We start from the raw sequence: 15742 nt of genomic DNA, 5'->3' as shown, positions 1-15742 counted from the left end.
GGTGGGAGGGGGGGATGGGTCATTTACACTTCATGTAAGCATCATGCATCATGTATCATGTGTAGAGATTAAATCATATCTAACATTTCAAATAGTATGCTTCAAAACATGCATATAGAACAAATTTTAATTAGGGGCACTTGGGAACCAAAGAGGGGGGAGGGAGGGGGGGGATGGGTCATTTGTAGAGGGGGGGAATGGGTCATTTGCACTTCAATAGTATGCTTCAAAACTTGCATATACAAAAAAGTTTAATCAGGGTCATTTGGGGTTTTATTCTTAGAAGAAAGGATAACTAGTATTCCTCTTTTTTGCAATAAATCTCCACTCTTCCATTCTTGTAAGAGATATGCAATTATGCAATTCACATTATATAGGAGCTAGGTACTTTCTCAAGGGGTATAGCACCACATGAAGAGAGTGCATTTGAAGGGGTGATGAACCTTCCTTCAATAAACATATTTACTATTTGGCGGTAAGTGTTGTCTGTAAAGTGAATACCATCCCAATTTAAGAACGTATTGGGATCATTACATACAATATTCAATGGACTACAACGATTCAAAAGGTTATAAAGATTTGTTGATGATGCTTGAATAAGTGTTGTTGCACAGCATACATTGGCAATATCAACTATTCCTGATGAAGAATCCATGTCATGCTCAACAAGTCAAATAAGCCCATACTTTCAAGCATACCATAGTTTCTCTGACAAAGAATAGCTTAATAATTTTATTAAAAAAAATATTCCATTAAATGCTACAAACATGGCCTAAAAGCATAAATTTTTTTGTACATGTGCAATCCATGACTTAATTTTTCTAAAGTACATAAAATTTTCATACATACTCAAACCAAAAGTATTTTAACATGCATATCATGTTAAAATCTTTGAAGAGCCCTGAACTACCGTTTACATGACGCATATCCTTTAAGGTTTTCATACAAAATTAATAAGAATATAAAATTTTATTGAATAAGTTACCAATTAAGATAGGTGTAGTTTGGTGTCCTTGTAAATGAATGACAGCATCTCTTCACCGCAAGGCTCATATTTTTGTGGTGTCACATGGGGTCTGACGGCTCCAAGTTGTTCAAACAGAAATTTCCAAATATTACCCACATACATTTAAGCAAGCCACATTTGACCTACTATTTGCAACATTCAACTTAGTCTTCCCTTTGCAATATTCAACCTATTAGTTTCCCCCTCCACATCCATGTTAAGAACCTCTTCCCCTCCCCTCCCCACCTCGCCAAATGCTTAGTGCTTGCCTCCTCATGCTCATCTCTCTATGGATGACTTGGGACTCTGGGGGTCAAACTCTATCTTAGTATCTAGGAAAGCATCTTCTGTGAGTGTTTTAGTAGTTGGAGCCATGGACTACCTTGATGTTCCAGATGACTACCCCATTTTTTTGGAGGTATTAATCTTCATTCTATAGTTACACTAATGAGGAATTCTATGGTCTAATTGGGAGCCCCTTCTGTGGAGCAAGAGAGGAGCAGTGGAGCCCCATACTCTTTGATTTGATCATGAGAGATCAGATGTTCAAGATGGGAGTGGTTCGAATAGTAGGGGAAGGAGATGTGGATCTCACATAGGCACATGACTACCTTCTCTTAGGAAATATGTATCTTGGGTCTTGGAGTGGCAATCATCCTAAGAAAATAAAAGAGGAACTAAAGTAGTTCACACAATGGCAAGCCGATGCCCATTATGCTAGGTGTGAAGACCTCTTTTCTAATGTAGTGGGCACTAAAGGTGGGCATAGAGCCATTCATGCCTTTGGTGCACTGTCTCAGAGACATACATTATTTGCTATCAGATTTTAAGTTTCTATCAAAATTGAATATGATTGTGGTTGTTACATAGGCTTCCATGCATAGGATGGCCTTGTTTGCTACCCCTCCCTCCCCATGAGATGTAACATGGTGAGTTGGAACATGCATGGTTTTCATGATGATCAAGCATATCAATATTCCTGAAATATTTGATTCTTTGTCAATAGTTATAGAGGGTTGTCATAATATGATCAATAGACATCCTCCTAATTGAGGAGCACATGTTCTCAACTATGTTTATCAGATGACAATATTGCCCACTCTTGAAGAGAGGACTAGAAATTTGGTTCCTAGAAGTGGGAAGGAGGGGCATTTTTATTTAAGTAGCCTAAACTTTGGCCCCAACTGTATTTGATCAAGGAGAACTTATAGGAGGGCATGTAGTCTAGATTGGCTTATAGATGGGGGAATTTGTATAGGACTAGGATCTTGAATGTTTATGCCCTAACCTATCAACACCATTGACCCTCTATCTAGAGGTAGATTATGGAGAACCTTTTTGGAGGTTTGTTCTTGGATTGTTGGAGACTTTTTATTTTGGTGGCAGAGGCTCTTGGATATTTTGTATGCTTCTAAGTAGTGGGCTTCATTAGGATGTGGCTCCCAATCTGCTAGGCGGACAAACAATTGGACTTAGACTTTACAAATAGCATGGCAATTTTTTGGAGGGCAGTATAGCAAATCTAGAGGGAGTCTAAACATCCCTTGAATTGTTCTAATATGGCATTTAAGAGGCTAGGAATAGGAGGCTAGGATCAGAACTAGACCCAATTAGTTAGATTCTTGATGTTGATTGGGGAGGTCCAAGAGATCTTGGATTAGAGGGAGGCTCTTGTCTTCCATTGTATCTCATGATGTTAGATAATGAGAAACTAACGCTACTAGGTGGGCATTGACATGGTAGCGTAATACTAGATTGTACTTGTGCTAAGAGTGTGATAAATTGGAGCTCGGCCAAACTCTCCCTTGTAGGCTGGTCCCTTGTCGCCAACTAGGTCCTCTTGTCCATGCCATGCTAGTGTTTTCATAGGTTGCATGGGTTAGCTCAAGTGCATGGTGCACACTTCCCATAAGTAGGATTAGATGGTATGAGGTACACTAGACACAAGATCACCTAGAAAATGACAATCTTGACTTAGATAATAGAGGACTTGGCATCATAATCCTAGAGATGAAGGGTAGAGCCCTTTTGGCCAAGTAGGTAGTGTAAGGTCTCACCCTAAGCTCAGAGCCTCAAAAGCTCCTAGTTCAAAGTGGGCCTTAGGAACACCCCCCACATAGGAGGTCAGTGATAGTAGTCTCATTGTGGATATTCTCAGAGAGGCATCCCTCACATAGGAGGCCAATGGTAGTAGATGAGCTGGAGGAGTGGCTTACGAAGCTGGATGATTATTTCCACTTCTACCCTAAGCATGATGAGGATTGCATAATCTTTGTGGGTATGCACATGTAGGACTATGCACATACTTGGTGGCATTATATGAGGGACTTGCCTCAGAGGCCAGCCACATGGAAGGAGTTCAAGGAGTTGATGATCACCACATCACTCATACTGGAGAAATATCTGGCTGAATTCTATGCATTATTGCAGATTGGTACCATCCTAGAGTACTTACAATGATTTTGGAGACTTTCTTTGTTGATACAAGACGTATCTAAGAGAGGGAAGTTGCTACATTTCATCCAGGGATTGAATCTCTCTCAATGTTGTAGATGTTAAGCCATATGGATAAGATTACAGTGGGAAGCACATATGGGAATGCAAATGAGGTTGAGAAGAAGCCTAAGGTGATTGTTTCGCATGAAAGATGTGCCTTTAAGGGAGAACAACCAGTGAGCATACTATCCAATGCCCATCAATACACGATAATACTCAAACCACTGACTAGGTAGACTCTTCGTCAGCATATCTGCAGGGTTATCATCTGTATGAACCTTAACAAGCTCTATGTACTTGTCCTCAAGTACCTCCCTGATGAAATGGTACCTAAACTCAATGTGTTTGGTCTTTGCATGAAAGACCGGATTCCATGCTAGCTGAATAGTACTCATGGAATCACTATGCAATGTCGGTACACCTGTATGAATCCCCAATTCTCCCACTAGCCAATCAAGCCATATAGCCTCCTTGCAACCCTCTGTGGCTACAACATACTCAGCCTCTATGGTAGACAAAGCAATGCACTTCTGTGCACGAAACATCCATGACATTGCACCACTTGCAAAGGTGAACACATAACCAGAAGTGGATCTCCTACTATCCACATGCCCTGCATAGTCTGAATCTATGTACCCAAGTACATGCATGTCTCCTCTACCAAAGTAGATGCACATCTCCTTGGTACCCTTCATGTACCTCATGATGCACTTAACTGCCTCCCAATGCCTCTTTCTAGGATTAGCCATATACCGGCTAACAACTCCCATTGCAAATACAATGTCTGGTCTAGTAGCTATCATAGCATACATAAGACTCCCAACCGTTGATGCATAAGGAACCTTGGCCATCATGGCCCTCTCCTCATCTAATTTGGGACTATCTGTATGACTCAGTTTCACACATGGAGGCAATGGAGTACTCACTGCCTTCCCCCCTGCCATATTGAAATGCTGCAATACTTTTGTAACATACTCCTTCTATGAAAGCCAAAGGAGTTTCCTACTCCGATCATGCATGATGCACATACTAAGAATATGACCTACAAGTCCCAAATCCTTCATATCAAAGGCCTCATGCAACTTGGCCTTTAATGCATCTAGCTCATAAGTATTCTTGCTAGCCAATAGCATATCATCCACATATAGTGCCAGGATTATCAGGCTATTATCCTTAGCCCTTTTAGTGTAGAGGCAATGATTAATTTCACTCCTTCTAAAACCCTGGGACTAAATGAAAGCATCAAACTTCTGATACCATTCTCTAGGTGCTTGCTTAAGACCATAGAGACTCTTCTTCGGCTTTCAAACTAAATGCTCTTTGCCCTTTTCTTCAAAGTGTAAATTTCCTCATGCAAATCCCCATGCAAGAAAGCTGTATGGACATCCATCTGCATAAGCTCCATATCCTCTACTGCCACTAGTCCAAGCATGCATCTAAGTGTGGTCATCTTCACAACTGGAGAGAATATCTCATCAAAGTCCACACCCTTCTCTTGCTTGAACCCTTTAGTGACCAAACGGGCCTTGTACCTAGGCACATCATCACCTGTGACCGTCATCTTGTAGACCCATTTACATGACAATGCTTTCTTTCCATGTGGTAAAAAAACCAAGTCCCAAGTCTTATTCTTCATAAGTGAACTCATCTCTGATTTCATAGCATACTCCCACTTGCGTTGATCCTCATGCATCATAGCCTCTCTGTAGCAAGAAGGCTCCCCGCAATCAGTAAGCATCACATAGTCTACCTCTGGAACAAACCTATCAGGCGGTCTAGACACTCTAGATGATCTTCTCAAGGGCATTTCAGCTTGTTGTCCCACCTGCATATCAGCCACATTTGGCTCATCATTTCCACCAATAGCTGATCCATCATCTACCCTTGATTGTATACCTGTGGGAGTACTTGGTGGTACCATTTCTTGCATATTTGGTGCATGGACAGCTTGGTATCTATCAACATATGCAGGTGGATTCACATCCTGGAAAGTGATTCTCCTAATTTCAACATCCCTCATGGGTGCCTTATGCATCTTCTTCTCATTGAAGACTCCATCATGGCTATGTATGATCTTCTTTGCTTCTGGATCCCAAAGACGATAGCCCATCTCTCCACTTTCACCATAACCCAGAAAGATGCATTTCCTAGACTTAGGATCTAACTTCTTTCGAAGCTCTTTCGGCACATGTGCATATGCCTCACACCCAATATACACAAATGAGAGTAAGAGGGCTTCTTGCCACTCCATGCCTCTTCAGAAATACCACCATCCAAACTCTTACTAGGTGATCTATTGGTCACATGCACTGTAGTCTTCATTGCCTCAGCTCAAAAACCACCAAAAAGAATTGCATTGGAAAGCATGCATTGCAACCTTTCTTGAATGGTACGGTTCATCTTTTCTGCAATTGGATTTTGCTCTGGAGTACGAGAGAATGTGAGCTCCCTCTGAATCCCATGTGTATCACAGAAATGTTAAAAGTCATGAGAGAGATGCTCTCCACCATTGTCAGTCTGTAGGCATTTAAGCATTCTACCTAACTGATTCTCAACCAAGGCCAGCCATTTTTGAAATACCTGGAACACATCACTCTTCCGAGCTATAGTATAAGCCCACACTTTCCTAGTTGCATCATCAATGAATGTTACATAGTATTTAGCCTTGCCTAATGACCGTGTAGGCATGGGACCACATACGTCTGAATGCACCAAATCAAGCTTTTCAAACTCTTTCTTCCCCCTTCTTTTATGGGCTGATTTAGTCTGCTTCCCATAGACACAGTGCTCACAAAATTCAAAATCAGAGAAACTCAAATGCGATGCATAACCCAAATGACATAAGCATTTCATTCCATTCTGGCTCATGTGCACCAAACTGCAATGCCACAAAGAAGTGCTTGGCTGCTCGGTTATTGCAACAACATTATCAAATACCCCTGATACATGTAAGGGATACAAAGTCCCACACTTGACACCCCTGGCCAAAAGCATAGAACCCTTCTGAATTTTTCCAACTCTGAAAGCCAAAAGTGGTGTGAAAACTAGCATCATCTAGCTGACACACTGAAATAAGACTCTTGGTCAACTTAGGCACATGTCTCACATGTTTCAAAACAAATGCAGACCCATTTGCAAAAGAAAACTTTATGTCACCTACTCCCACTATGTCACATGCATACTCATTTCCAAGATGCACACAACCTGTCTTTCCACTATTATAAGTGGAGAACCATTTCCTATGGGGAGTAACATGGAATGAAGCACTAGAATCCAAAATCCAATCCTGGGAATATGCATCATCTGAAGTGGTAAGCAACTCTGCAGATAAACTAGACATGAAGAGAACGTCACTGTCACTATGATGTGTGACTGCATTGATCTCCTCGATCTTCACTTTTCCTTTGTCCTCGCTTGGACTCTCTTCCTTCTAATTTGTACCCCAATTTGCATTCTTTTTCTTATCCTTTTGCTCTCTTTTCAGCTTGTAGCAATCCTTTTTCATATGGCCCTTCTTGCCACAATGGTAACACTCAATGTTCCGTGCCCTGGATTTGCTACGAGACTTCCCTCTTTCTTGGGACTTCTCCCTGAACTGTGATCTGCCCCTTTGCACATTTATGGCTGCATCCTGCTTGTTGTCATCCACAGACTTCTGTCTAATCTCCTCGGCCAACAAGCTACCCATAAGCTCATCAAATTTCAGTACTCCACCAGGTGTAGAGTTATTGACAGCTGTACGGAAGGTATCCCATGAGGATGGCAATGAACATAAGAGAAATATTGCCTTAGTCTCTGCATCAAAATTCATCTTCTGAGCCTGAAGCTGGCTGAAAATAATATTGAATTCATTCAAGTGAGAAGCAATGGAGACCCCTTCCTTCATCTGCAGCTCAAACAACCTCTTCATGAGGTAAACTTTATTAGAGGCAGTTTCCTTCTCATAAGTGGCACACAGTTTCTTCCACAAATCTTCCGTAGTCTGCTCATTTACTACTGTGAAATAAACTGACTCTGCAAGATGAAGTCTAATAGTAGACTTTGCTAATGCATCCAAATCATTTCAATCATTCTCAGACATATTTGCAGGCTTAGCTTCAATCCTTGCCAAGGGTTTAATCTGCTTCTTTTGAATAAGCACATCCCTTATCTGTTCTTTCCACAAAGAAAAGTTTGTCCCATCAAACTTTTTAATGTTGAAAAACTCCTTTTCAGACATGGAAGAGGATGCCATGATGCAAATAAAGCAAAATCCCAAATGCTAGTGCCTATAAGAGAGAATCACACCAAATACTAGGTGCACCCCAATGTGTATGCCACAATAGACTGAAATATCACCAAAACTCAAAGCTCAAAGAATCAAAAGATGCAACTGACTCATGTGCATGTACTATGCATCCATATGAGCAAATCTGGCCCAAAAGAAAATGCCAGCTACAATGGCAATCCAAAATGCCAATAGGTGCCAAATGGCTCAAGCATAAACACCATCCATGGGCATATGCATTAATAATATCTCATCCAAGAGAGCATAACACTATTAGTGCATCACCTACAATGTGTCAAAGCTATCCCTCAGCACAAAATAGCATCCATGTGCAAAGCGTCCATAAAAATAGCATCCCACAAGGCAATGTGGGCCTATTAGCGCATCCAATAAGGATTGCAATGCATCCAAATGGCCTATAAATCATCCATTGCAACCCAATGCACACCACGAATGAGCGCACATGGCTCAAACTGCAACCAGAGTGATCTGCATAAGGTATGCTCAAGAAATCATGGTCCCATGAAAAAGATCGCTACTGAAAATAGAACTTGAGATGCCTCAAAACATGGGCGCCATTGCATAATTGGACTCAGCAAGAAAATCTGCAAATATCTCTCTTCTGCCGGAACTCCAAAATCCCAACCGATGAGTGAGAAATGGGAGTCAACACTTATCCACTGCCATGTGGCATAAATCTAAGGTTTCAAAACCATAGAATGAAAAATGCATAACAGAGAGACGAAATCGATTACACAGAGATCATAACTCTAAAAATACTCCACCAAATCGAGCAAGAACTGACAGGTAGGGGTTTTTGGATGTTCGGAATGCAATGGGAGAGACGGTCCATGAAGAGATGTTGATCATGCCATAGTGCTTGACCCTAGTAGCAAGCCAATTAATAAGGCTCAGTATCGGCTCTTGAAGGTAAAACGAGAAGAAGTGGCCACACAGGTGTGAGAATTCCTTGAGAAAAACTTCATCTCTCATAGCACTTCTCCTTTTGCATCCCCAGTGCTCCTAGTGAAGAAGAAAGATGGTTCATACCACATGTGCATTGACTATAGAGACTTGAATAAGCCTACTACTATCTAACAAGGGTCTACAATCTTGGGGATAGTTGTGCCATAGTAATAACTTCATATGGAAAACTATGCTTGAAATTAGAAGGGAATTCAGACTTATGAATCATGATGCGCTGTTGGTAACTAATAGAGTAGCTCTTGGGAAGGAGACATACAGTGGAAGGGGCGAGCAGTTCTTATTTATGCCTTAGAGTTTACTTGGATCCTTTCCCCTCACTTGCTTCATGTGCCCACTCCGTATGAGGATACAAGAGACATGATCCTGATTCTAAATGCTAGATGGAATACCTCTGCTCAGTGCTAGAAGTGGATTTTTTTTGCATTTGGTCAAAATCTATCCTCAAGAAGATGTCAACACTGCTCTCTCTTATCATGCATACAGTGGTGTGGACCAACTAAGTCCGCCAGAAAAGTCTAGAAAATGGTATAGATGCAGCTAAGAGAGCCAGTGAATTGGAAAGCCATACTTTTTGGGGTTGCAGCAAAAGTCAAACATTCCCACTGGGCACTTGTTTGGGCACACATCTTGTGGTTTATTTGGATTTCCAAAAATAATTATCAATTTAACCTGAATGTTACTAATGTAGCAAATTTTTTTGCTGAATGGATAGCAGGCCTCCTGGATCTAAGACATTGACCTGGAACGGTTCTTTTCGGAGATACGCGATCATGAATAGGAGCACCCCAAGTTATTCAATCAAGAATTCTAGTTCAAAGGAACCATCTACTACAAGTCTGGGTCAGACTCAAATTGATCTATTTTCTTGTTGCTACTTACCTTGTTGTCAGACTCTGGAAAAGCATTACTGCTTTTAAGACTGTGTTTTTTGACATGATTGTATATCTTCTAAATAGTATATGGACTCAAGGGTGCTCAATTTTTCACTAAGATTGATTTGAGGTTAGGCTACCATCAAATGAGAATGAGAGAAGGAGATGAGCACAAGACAACCTTTGACACAGAAAGAGGTTTATATGAGCTCAAAGTTATGCCTTTTGGATTGACCCATGCATTGGCTACTTTCCAAGCACTCATGAATAAGATTTTGCAGCCTCTTCTTTACAAATATGTGTTGGTTTTTGTTATGACACCCTCATTTATAGCAAGGACAAGCAGGAACATATCGAACATGTCAAACAAGTCCTAGAAATCTTAAAGCCAGCAAATGCACTTTCATGGTGGAAGAGGTTGAATATCTTGGCCACATTGTGAGCAATTCACGTGGATCCAACCAAGGTAAAATGCATAAGGGACTGGCCATAGCCGCAAAATCCCACCCTACTCAGAGGCTTTTTGGGTCTGACTTCTTTCCATGGGAGATTTATTAAACATTTTGCCAAGAGGGCAGCCCCTCTCACTGAATCGTTGAAAAAGGATGCTTTCAATGGCCAAGAGAATCACAAATTAGTTTTGAGGACCTCAAACATGCCTTGAGTAATGCACCTATATTAGTGCGCCCTGATTTTTCATGCCCTTTCATTGTAGAGATGGATGCAAGTGGCAAACGCCTGGGGGCTTGACTGAGATAGCAACATGGAGTTATAGCTTTTGAGAGTAGAAAATTTACGGTCACCAAGGAATTGGACTATCATATTTATGATCAAGAAATGCTGGCCATACTACATGCTTTCGAGAAATGACACCACTACATGTACGGTAGCAGGATTAAGGTTATGACAGATCATAGGACGCTCAAGTACTTCCTTACGGAGCACAATTTGTCCATGAAGCATAAGAGGTGGTTGGTTGTAGTCCAGTCCTATGATTTTGATAGTGAGTACAGGAAAGGGAAAGAAAATGTGGTTGCCGATGCTTTGTGTATAATGTGGGCTTGGATGGGCTTGGAGTCTATCTACCATTTCCACCATCTATCAAGATTGGATTCATGGGATTTAGGAAGAGTATATGCAGGATTCAATGGTAGCTCCCATACTTTTGGAGTTACAGGAGCCTTCAAACCAAGGGCATGCTGAATTTAAGCTTCATAATGGGCTATTGTACTGCAAGGACATAATTTATCTTGTGCCATATTCAAAGTATAAATGGCTAGTTTTCCATGAAATGCACTCATCTCCTATAGTAGGACATGCTGGTATCAATAAGACATATGAAACAATCAAACAAAGTTTTAGTCTGGGATGGCATGTGGTGGGATGTGGTTAAAATATGTCACTGAATGCTTGCCTTGCCAATAGAATAAGGTGGATAGCCAACTATCCGCCACCATAGGTCTCTTACAGCCTCTCCCTATTCCACAAGGAAAATGGATTCATACCACTATGGATTTCATCACAAGGTTGCCTTCTACAAAGAAGAGATGGGATATCATTTATGTGGTGGTGAACACAATGACAAAATAGGCTCATTTCATACCCACTAAGACCCAGTATTCAACATCAGAGGTTGCTTATCAATTTATTGAGCATGCCATTTAAGCATCATGGCTTCCCTCAGGAAATTGTGAGTGACAGAGATGCAAAGTTTATGGGTCACTTTTGGCAAGAGTTATTCACAGTGATGGGTACTCTCCTCACACCTAGCACTGCTTTACCAACCAAAGATGGATGGACAGTCAGAGAGGGTGAACAAATGCGTGGAGGAACACTTGAGGCACTTTTGTCATGATACATAGAAGTCCTAGGATAAGTGGTTGGATTTGGTTGAATTTTTTCAAACACCTTTTGATCGGCATGAGTCCTTTTGAGGCAATGTATGGATGCAAGGTTGGGTTGCCGCCTTTAATGGCAGACATAGCTATGGAAAATCAACAAGCAAGGAGTGACTTGGAAAGAATGGATGCCCTTCTGCAATTGGCTAAGAAGAATATGCAAGATGCCCAAGGCAAGCATAAGAAGTATGTGGATGAATGCAGGAGGTATCTGTCTTTTGAAGGAGCACATTATGTGCATTTATGCCTCCTTAAGTATTACAGTCCCTACAAGATCATCCACAAAGTTGAAGAGCTAGCATATGAGTTGGAGCTACCCAGTACCTCCAAGATTCACAATGTTTTCCATGTGTCCTTATTGAAGCCACATGCAGGACAGCATGTCTAAGTTCTTCCTGTGCTATTACCTATGGATGAGAAGGGCCACATTCAAGTCACATCCTCTATGCCCCGGAGCGCATTGTGGGTTTCAGAGACCATGTGCTCATAAACAAGATCTACGTAGAGTATCTTATCAAACGGCAAGGTCAACTTGAGGGGAAAATTTATGGCAGCTAGAAAGCATTGTCTAGGACTACCCCTATCTCCTTCCAGGCTGATTAGTGATTGTTGTTTGCTGCATTGTTTGGACAGCTAGGATGTGAAATTTTGTGGGCAAAATTCTCTAGGAAGGGATGGCTATAATGAAGGGAGGAAATGGGCTAATTTAGAGGCCCCTTAGAGGGATATTAGGTGGGACATGTGGAGGGACTATATAAGTCTCCATCCACCACACGTAGCACCTTTTGATGTGACATCTAATCCTATCTACTCCCTCCTCCTTCCTCCTACATGGTGCCTACTCTCTCCCAATCTCTCTCTATCTCTATCTTCCCCTCACTCTTCCTCTCCCTCTACCCCTTCCTCTCCTTCTCCCCCTTTCTCCCTCTCCCTCCTACCAATTCTACTCCTTTCTCTAATCTACCCTTCCTCCTTTTATTGCACACACACTCAGGGCGTTAACCAATCAAGTTGTTGGATAGTTTATCACAAGATACTACCATCAAAGTCTAGAATAGCACTACTGTGAAAGCACCTGCAGGCTTCCACTCCCATGAGTGCATAGTGACTCCGACCAATACACAAGTAGCCAATTATTGCCACCTCACATACAACTACATCCAGAGCGCACACACGGGTTGCCACTTCCTGTGGTTAATAGATCTAGCAATTGCTATGAATAGAATAGACAATTTTTCTTAAATTATGCTAGTACACATCGTCGTTGCACAATCCCATGCAGTCGCCCTACCATTGTTGGCAGTGAACCACATCCTTCCATATGCCAAATCAGCACTGAGCATGGAGGATACCATCTCCCTTACCTCCTATCCACACATCAATCTCTCAAGCCTTAAAAAGCTGGTAGTACTTTGAGAGGGCCTTCACAGTTCATTATATACCCCTCAATTATGCACATGTCACCTATGTATGACCCCTCAATATCCAATTAATCCATATGCTCCAAGATCCCACCAGGGGGGGTAGGACCACAAGAAAAGGCCCCAACGGCCCACAATTTCCAACACCTTTTTGTCCCATACTTTTCCTCAAAATCAATGAGCTCTTGCGGTTAATGGTTTTATGCAAAGAACACTTTGTGAAGCATTTTAGGGATGGAAAATGACATAAAATCCAAAGTTTACCAAACATTATGATACAATGGGGAAATAAATTTTCGCATATAAAATCTATTTTCACCTTGTCATTAGGCTTTTAGTAGATACCATGGACACCATGCCAAAGCCAAGTGAGAAAAAGGTTTTTATGGTAAAACTCAATTCTCTATGTTAAATATTAGAATCTTCTTAGAATGTTTCCGTCAAATGCTTCGCCAAGTCTTTTTCCCACAAAACTATTGGTCTTAAGAGCTCCATGGTTTTGAAGGGAAACAAGGCACTATGGCCCTTCTTCTTTAATAAAAGGAAGAGTACTTGAGGAAGTAGTTTCTAATAGAGTTACCTTGACTAGAAATAAAGGAAAACAAACATTGGCCTAGAGTAGCTAAAAAATATCTGGAAGTTAACTTTCCATAGACCCTTAAGAGGGCCAAAAATGAAAAAAAAGTATGGGGGACAACATGGCACCTTGGCAATAAATTTCTCATTTGCCACAAAGATGCCACAATGTGATAAGGCCTCAAGTCTCCCCTGTAGAGGGGTGCTCTCTTGTTTTCTCCCCCCACTCTCTGAGACACACAGACATTGTGGCATCTAGGAGGGGCACAACTGCTACTGGCCAATGCTAGGCACAACTGCTAATGGCCGATGCTAGGCAAGCACTAGGGGTCTTCCTAATCGAGCAGAGGCAGCCAGCTCAAGCGGGTGAAAACCCAACAACCAGCTGCTCCATGGGCTTTGGCAAAATCAAGTCTAAGTGTTAGAGTTCATGGACAGTTTTTTTTGTTCTTTGAGTTGTACTGGACGGCCTATAGTCCCCGACCCGGAGCTGACTCTCGGTTTTGAACTCGGAAGTGGCACATACACGTACACCCACACGTTACGCTTAGCCGCTCCCCTGGTGCATGGACGCATTGCACAGCTACTCTACAAGCCTGTCAGCGTGTGCTAGCAAGTTTACCCTTCACAGACAAGGATGAAAGATCAGCTTACCGTATCGATCCGGAACTGTCAAGATCTCATCGAAAGCCGAGTAGAGATCCAGGAAGACGAAGCTCGTATCTGTCAACGTCTGTCTTAGCTTGTCGGTTAGAGCTCCCAGCGAAGCCGTGTAGTTGAGAGCTACTTCATTCAGCCATCCTACGCACTGTCTGTCATCAAGCACAGTATTACTGCGATAATACTTCGCCATCGGGCTGCATCCAAGGAGACCGATACCGCTGATAATAAAGTTGCGCGCGCCGTGGTCGTGTAGAAGCTTTTGACATGGAAGGATCAAAGAGCAAGTTAGCCATTGTGCGTATAACATTAATGGGAATTCTTCGGATCTATGTACAAATAGTGAGCAAGACTGTAACAAACCTGAATAGCCTCAGTGACCTGTTCGAGTATAAGTGGTATCACGTTCAGGGTTCTCTCGTATGTCGATCCGGCCAGGAAAAAGTTGGCTATGTCATTTCCACCAGTCAAGATGAAATAAGCAGCCTGCCTTAAGGACGTTGCACTGGGGAACGTGGTTACGCCCTGCACACCTGATCAGTGGCCTCTACCCATCAGCGATTTTCTGCTGTCTTGTACAAGTTAAAGAAGCTAGCAGACTTGAGTCGGAAACGTTTTTCTCAGAGGGCACTCAAAAGAATTAAGGCGGCATCTCCGCACAAGCTGAAGCCGATTGAAATGCCTCACCTGCTTCAACGCTTTGGAGCACGGTCAGATGCCATTCTAGCTGAACTTGGAGTGAGTATTGGGTAAAAGGACTGGTTCCCATCGCGACAGAGGTAGAGTAGTTTAGAGTTGTTGCGCTTCCAACAGCATAGTTCACTCCGTGAGAAAAATCCGTTCCCACGAAATTCAAGTAGGGATGTAAGAACGGAATACCCAGCGATTGCACTGCAAACACATCGATTCAAATTAAGAGATAAATACCAGCTCTCGCAGCTCCTCATGAAGAGCAATTTCTATCGACAGTATTCCAAACACACGCAGCTAGCGTGGGCGTTGCATTGCGACTTGCCAAGGCAGTCGATGATCAAGCGGCCATCGGAGAAGCGGTTGGCACCGCGCTTGAAGTAGGTGATACCATAGGGGAGCTGGGAGGGAGCGATGAAGGCAGGGTTGCGGGTTCGGATGAGGTTGCCGGTATCAGTGAGGGAGTCACCGAAGGCAAAGAAGACGGAAGGGCAGGTGGGTGGAAGGTGAGCAGGGATGGAAGGAAGGAAGCAGAGGAGGAGAAGTGGGAGAGCGAGGGTATGGCAAATCGAAGAGGAGGAGTGTCTCGCCATGGCGAGCTTGGCTGTCTAAGTCTAACAATGAGAGTAGTTTCTCTACAAGTACATATATCAGGATTCAGGCGTTTGCTCTGCATGTTTACACTACATGGGCTACAGTACGTTAATAATTGTTCGACCTCTTGTCTATAGTACGTTACAACTAGGGCAAGAAGCTCGTGCATACGTCTGTCTATGAACTGTTCGAGATGACTTCAATGCGCCCACATCAAATTTGAGGCAAATAAAAAATTCTGCAGCAGCCCTCAAATTTGAAGGCTGCAACACCCT

At 42.4% G+C, this 15742-nt stretch overlaps 1 protein-coding gene across 1 annotated transcript; it reads right to left on the bottom strand.

Moving 5' to 3' along the window:
- Nucleotides 1–212: 212 nt before the first annotated feature.
- On the bottom strand, nt 213–15513 carry LOC147899179 (GDSL esterase/lipase ENOD8-like). Its single transcript, XM_087378201.1, has 5 exons — nt 15199–15513; nt 14871–15074; nt 14547–14716; nt 14178–14442; nt 213–639 (listed from the first exon to the last, which is right to left on the bottom strand). Exons 1-5 carry the CDS (start codon nt 15464–15466, stop codon nt 365–367), a joined length of 1182 nt encoding a protein of 393 aa, XP_087234327.1. The 5' UTR covers nt 15467–15513; the 3' UTR covers nt 213–364.
- Nucleotides 15514–15742: the final 229 nt, after the last annotated feature.

This window comes from Dipteris shenzhenensis, chromosome 8 (assembly GCF_047967505.1).
Source record: "Dipteris shenzhenensis isolate YYH24624 ecotype China chromosome 8, Dip_SZ_1.0, whole genome shotgun sequence".
Classification (NCBI taxonomy): domain Eukaryota; kingdom Viridiplantae; phylum Streptophyta; class Polypodiopsida; order Gleicheniales; family Dipteridaceae; genus Dipteris; species Dipteris shenzhenensis.
Note: the sequence above shows the minus strand (reverse complement) of the source record. Positions and strands in the feature narration are given on the sequence as shown.

Coding starts and splice junctions, on each gene's coding strand:
- LOC147899179 (XM_087378201.1), bottom strand. CDS start 15,466: ATGGCGAGACACTCCTCCTCTTCGATTTGCCATACCCTCGCTCTCCCA. Junction 15,075..15,198: donor CTTGATCATCGACTGCCTTG/GCAAGTCGCAAT, acceptor ATGTGTTTGCAG/TGCAATCGCTGGGTATTCCG. Junction 14,443..14,546: donor AGGTCACTGAGGCTATTCAG/GTTTGTTACAGT, acceptor CCATGTCAAAAG/CTTCTACACGACCACGGCGC.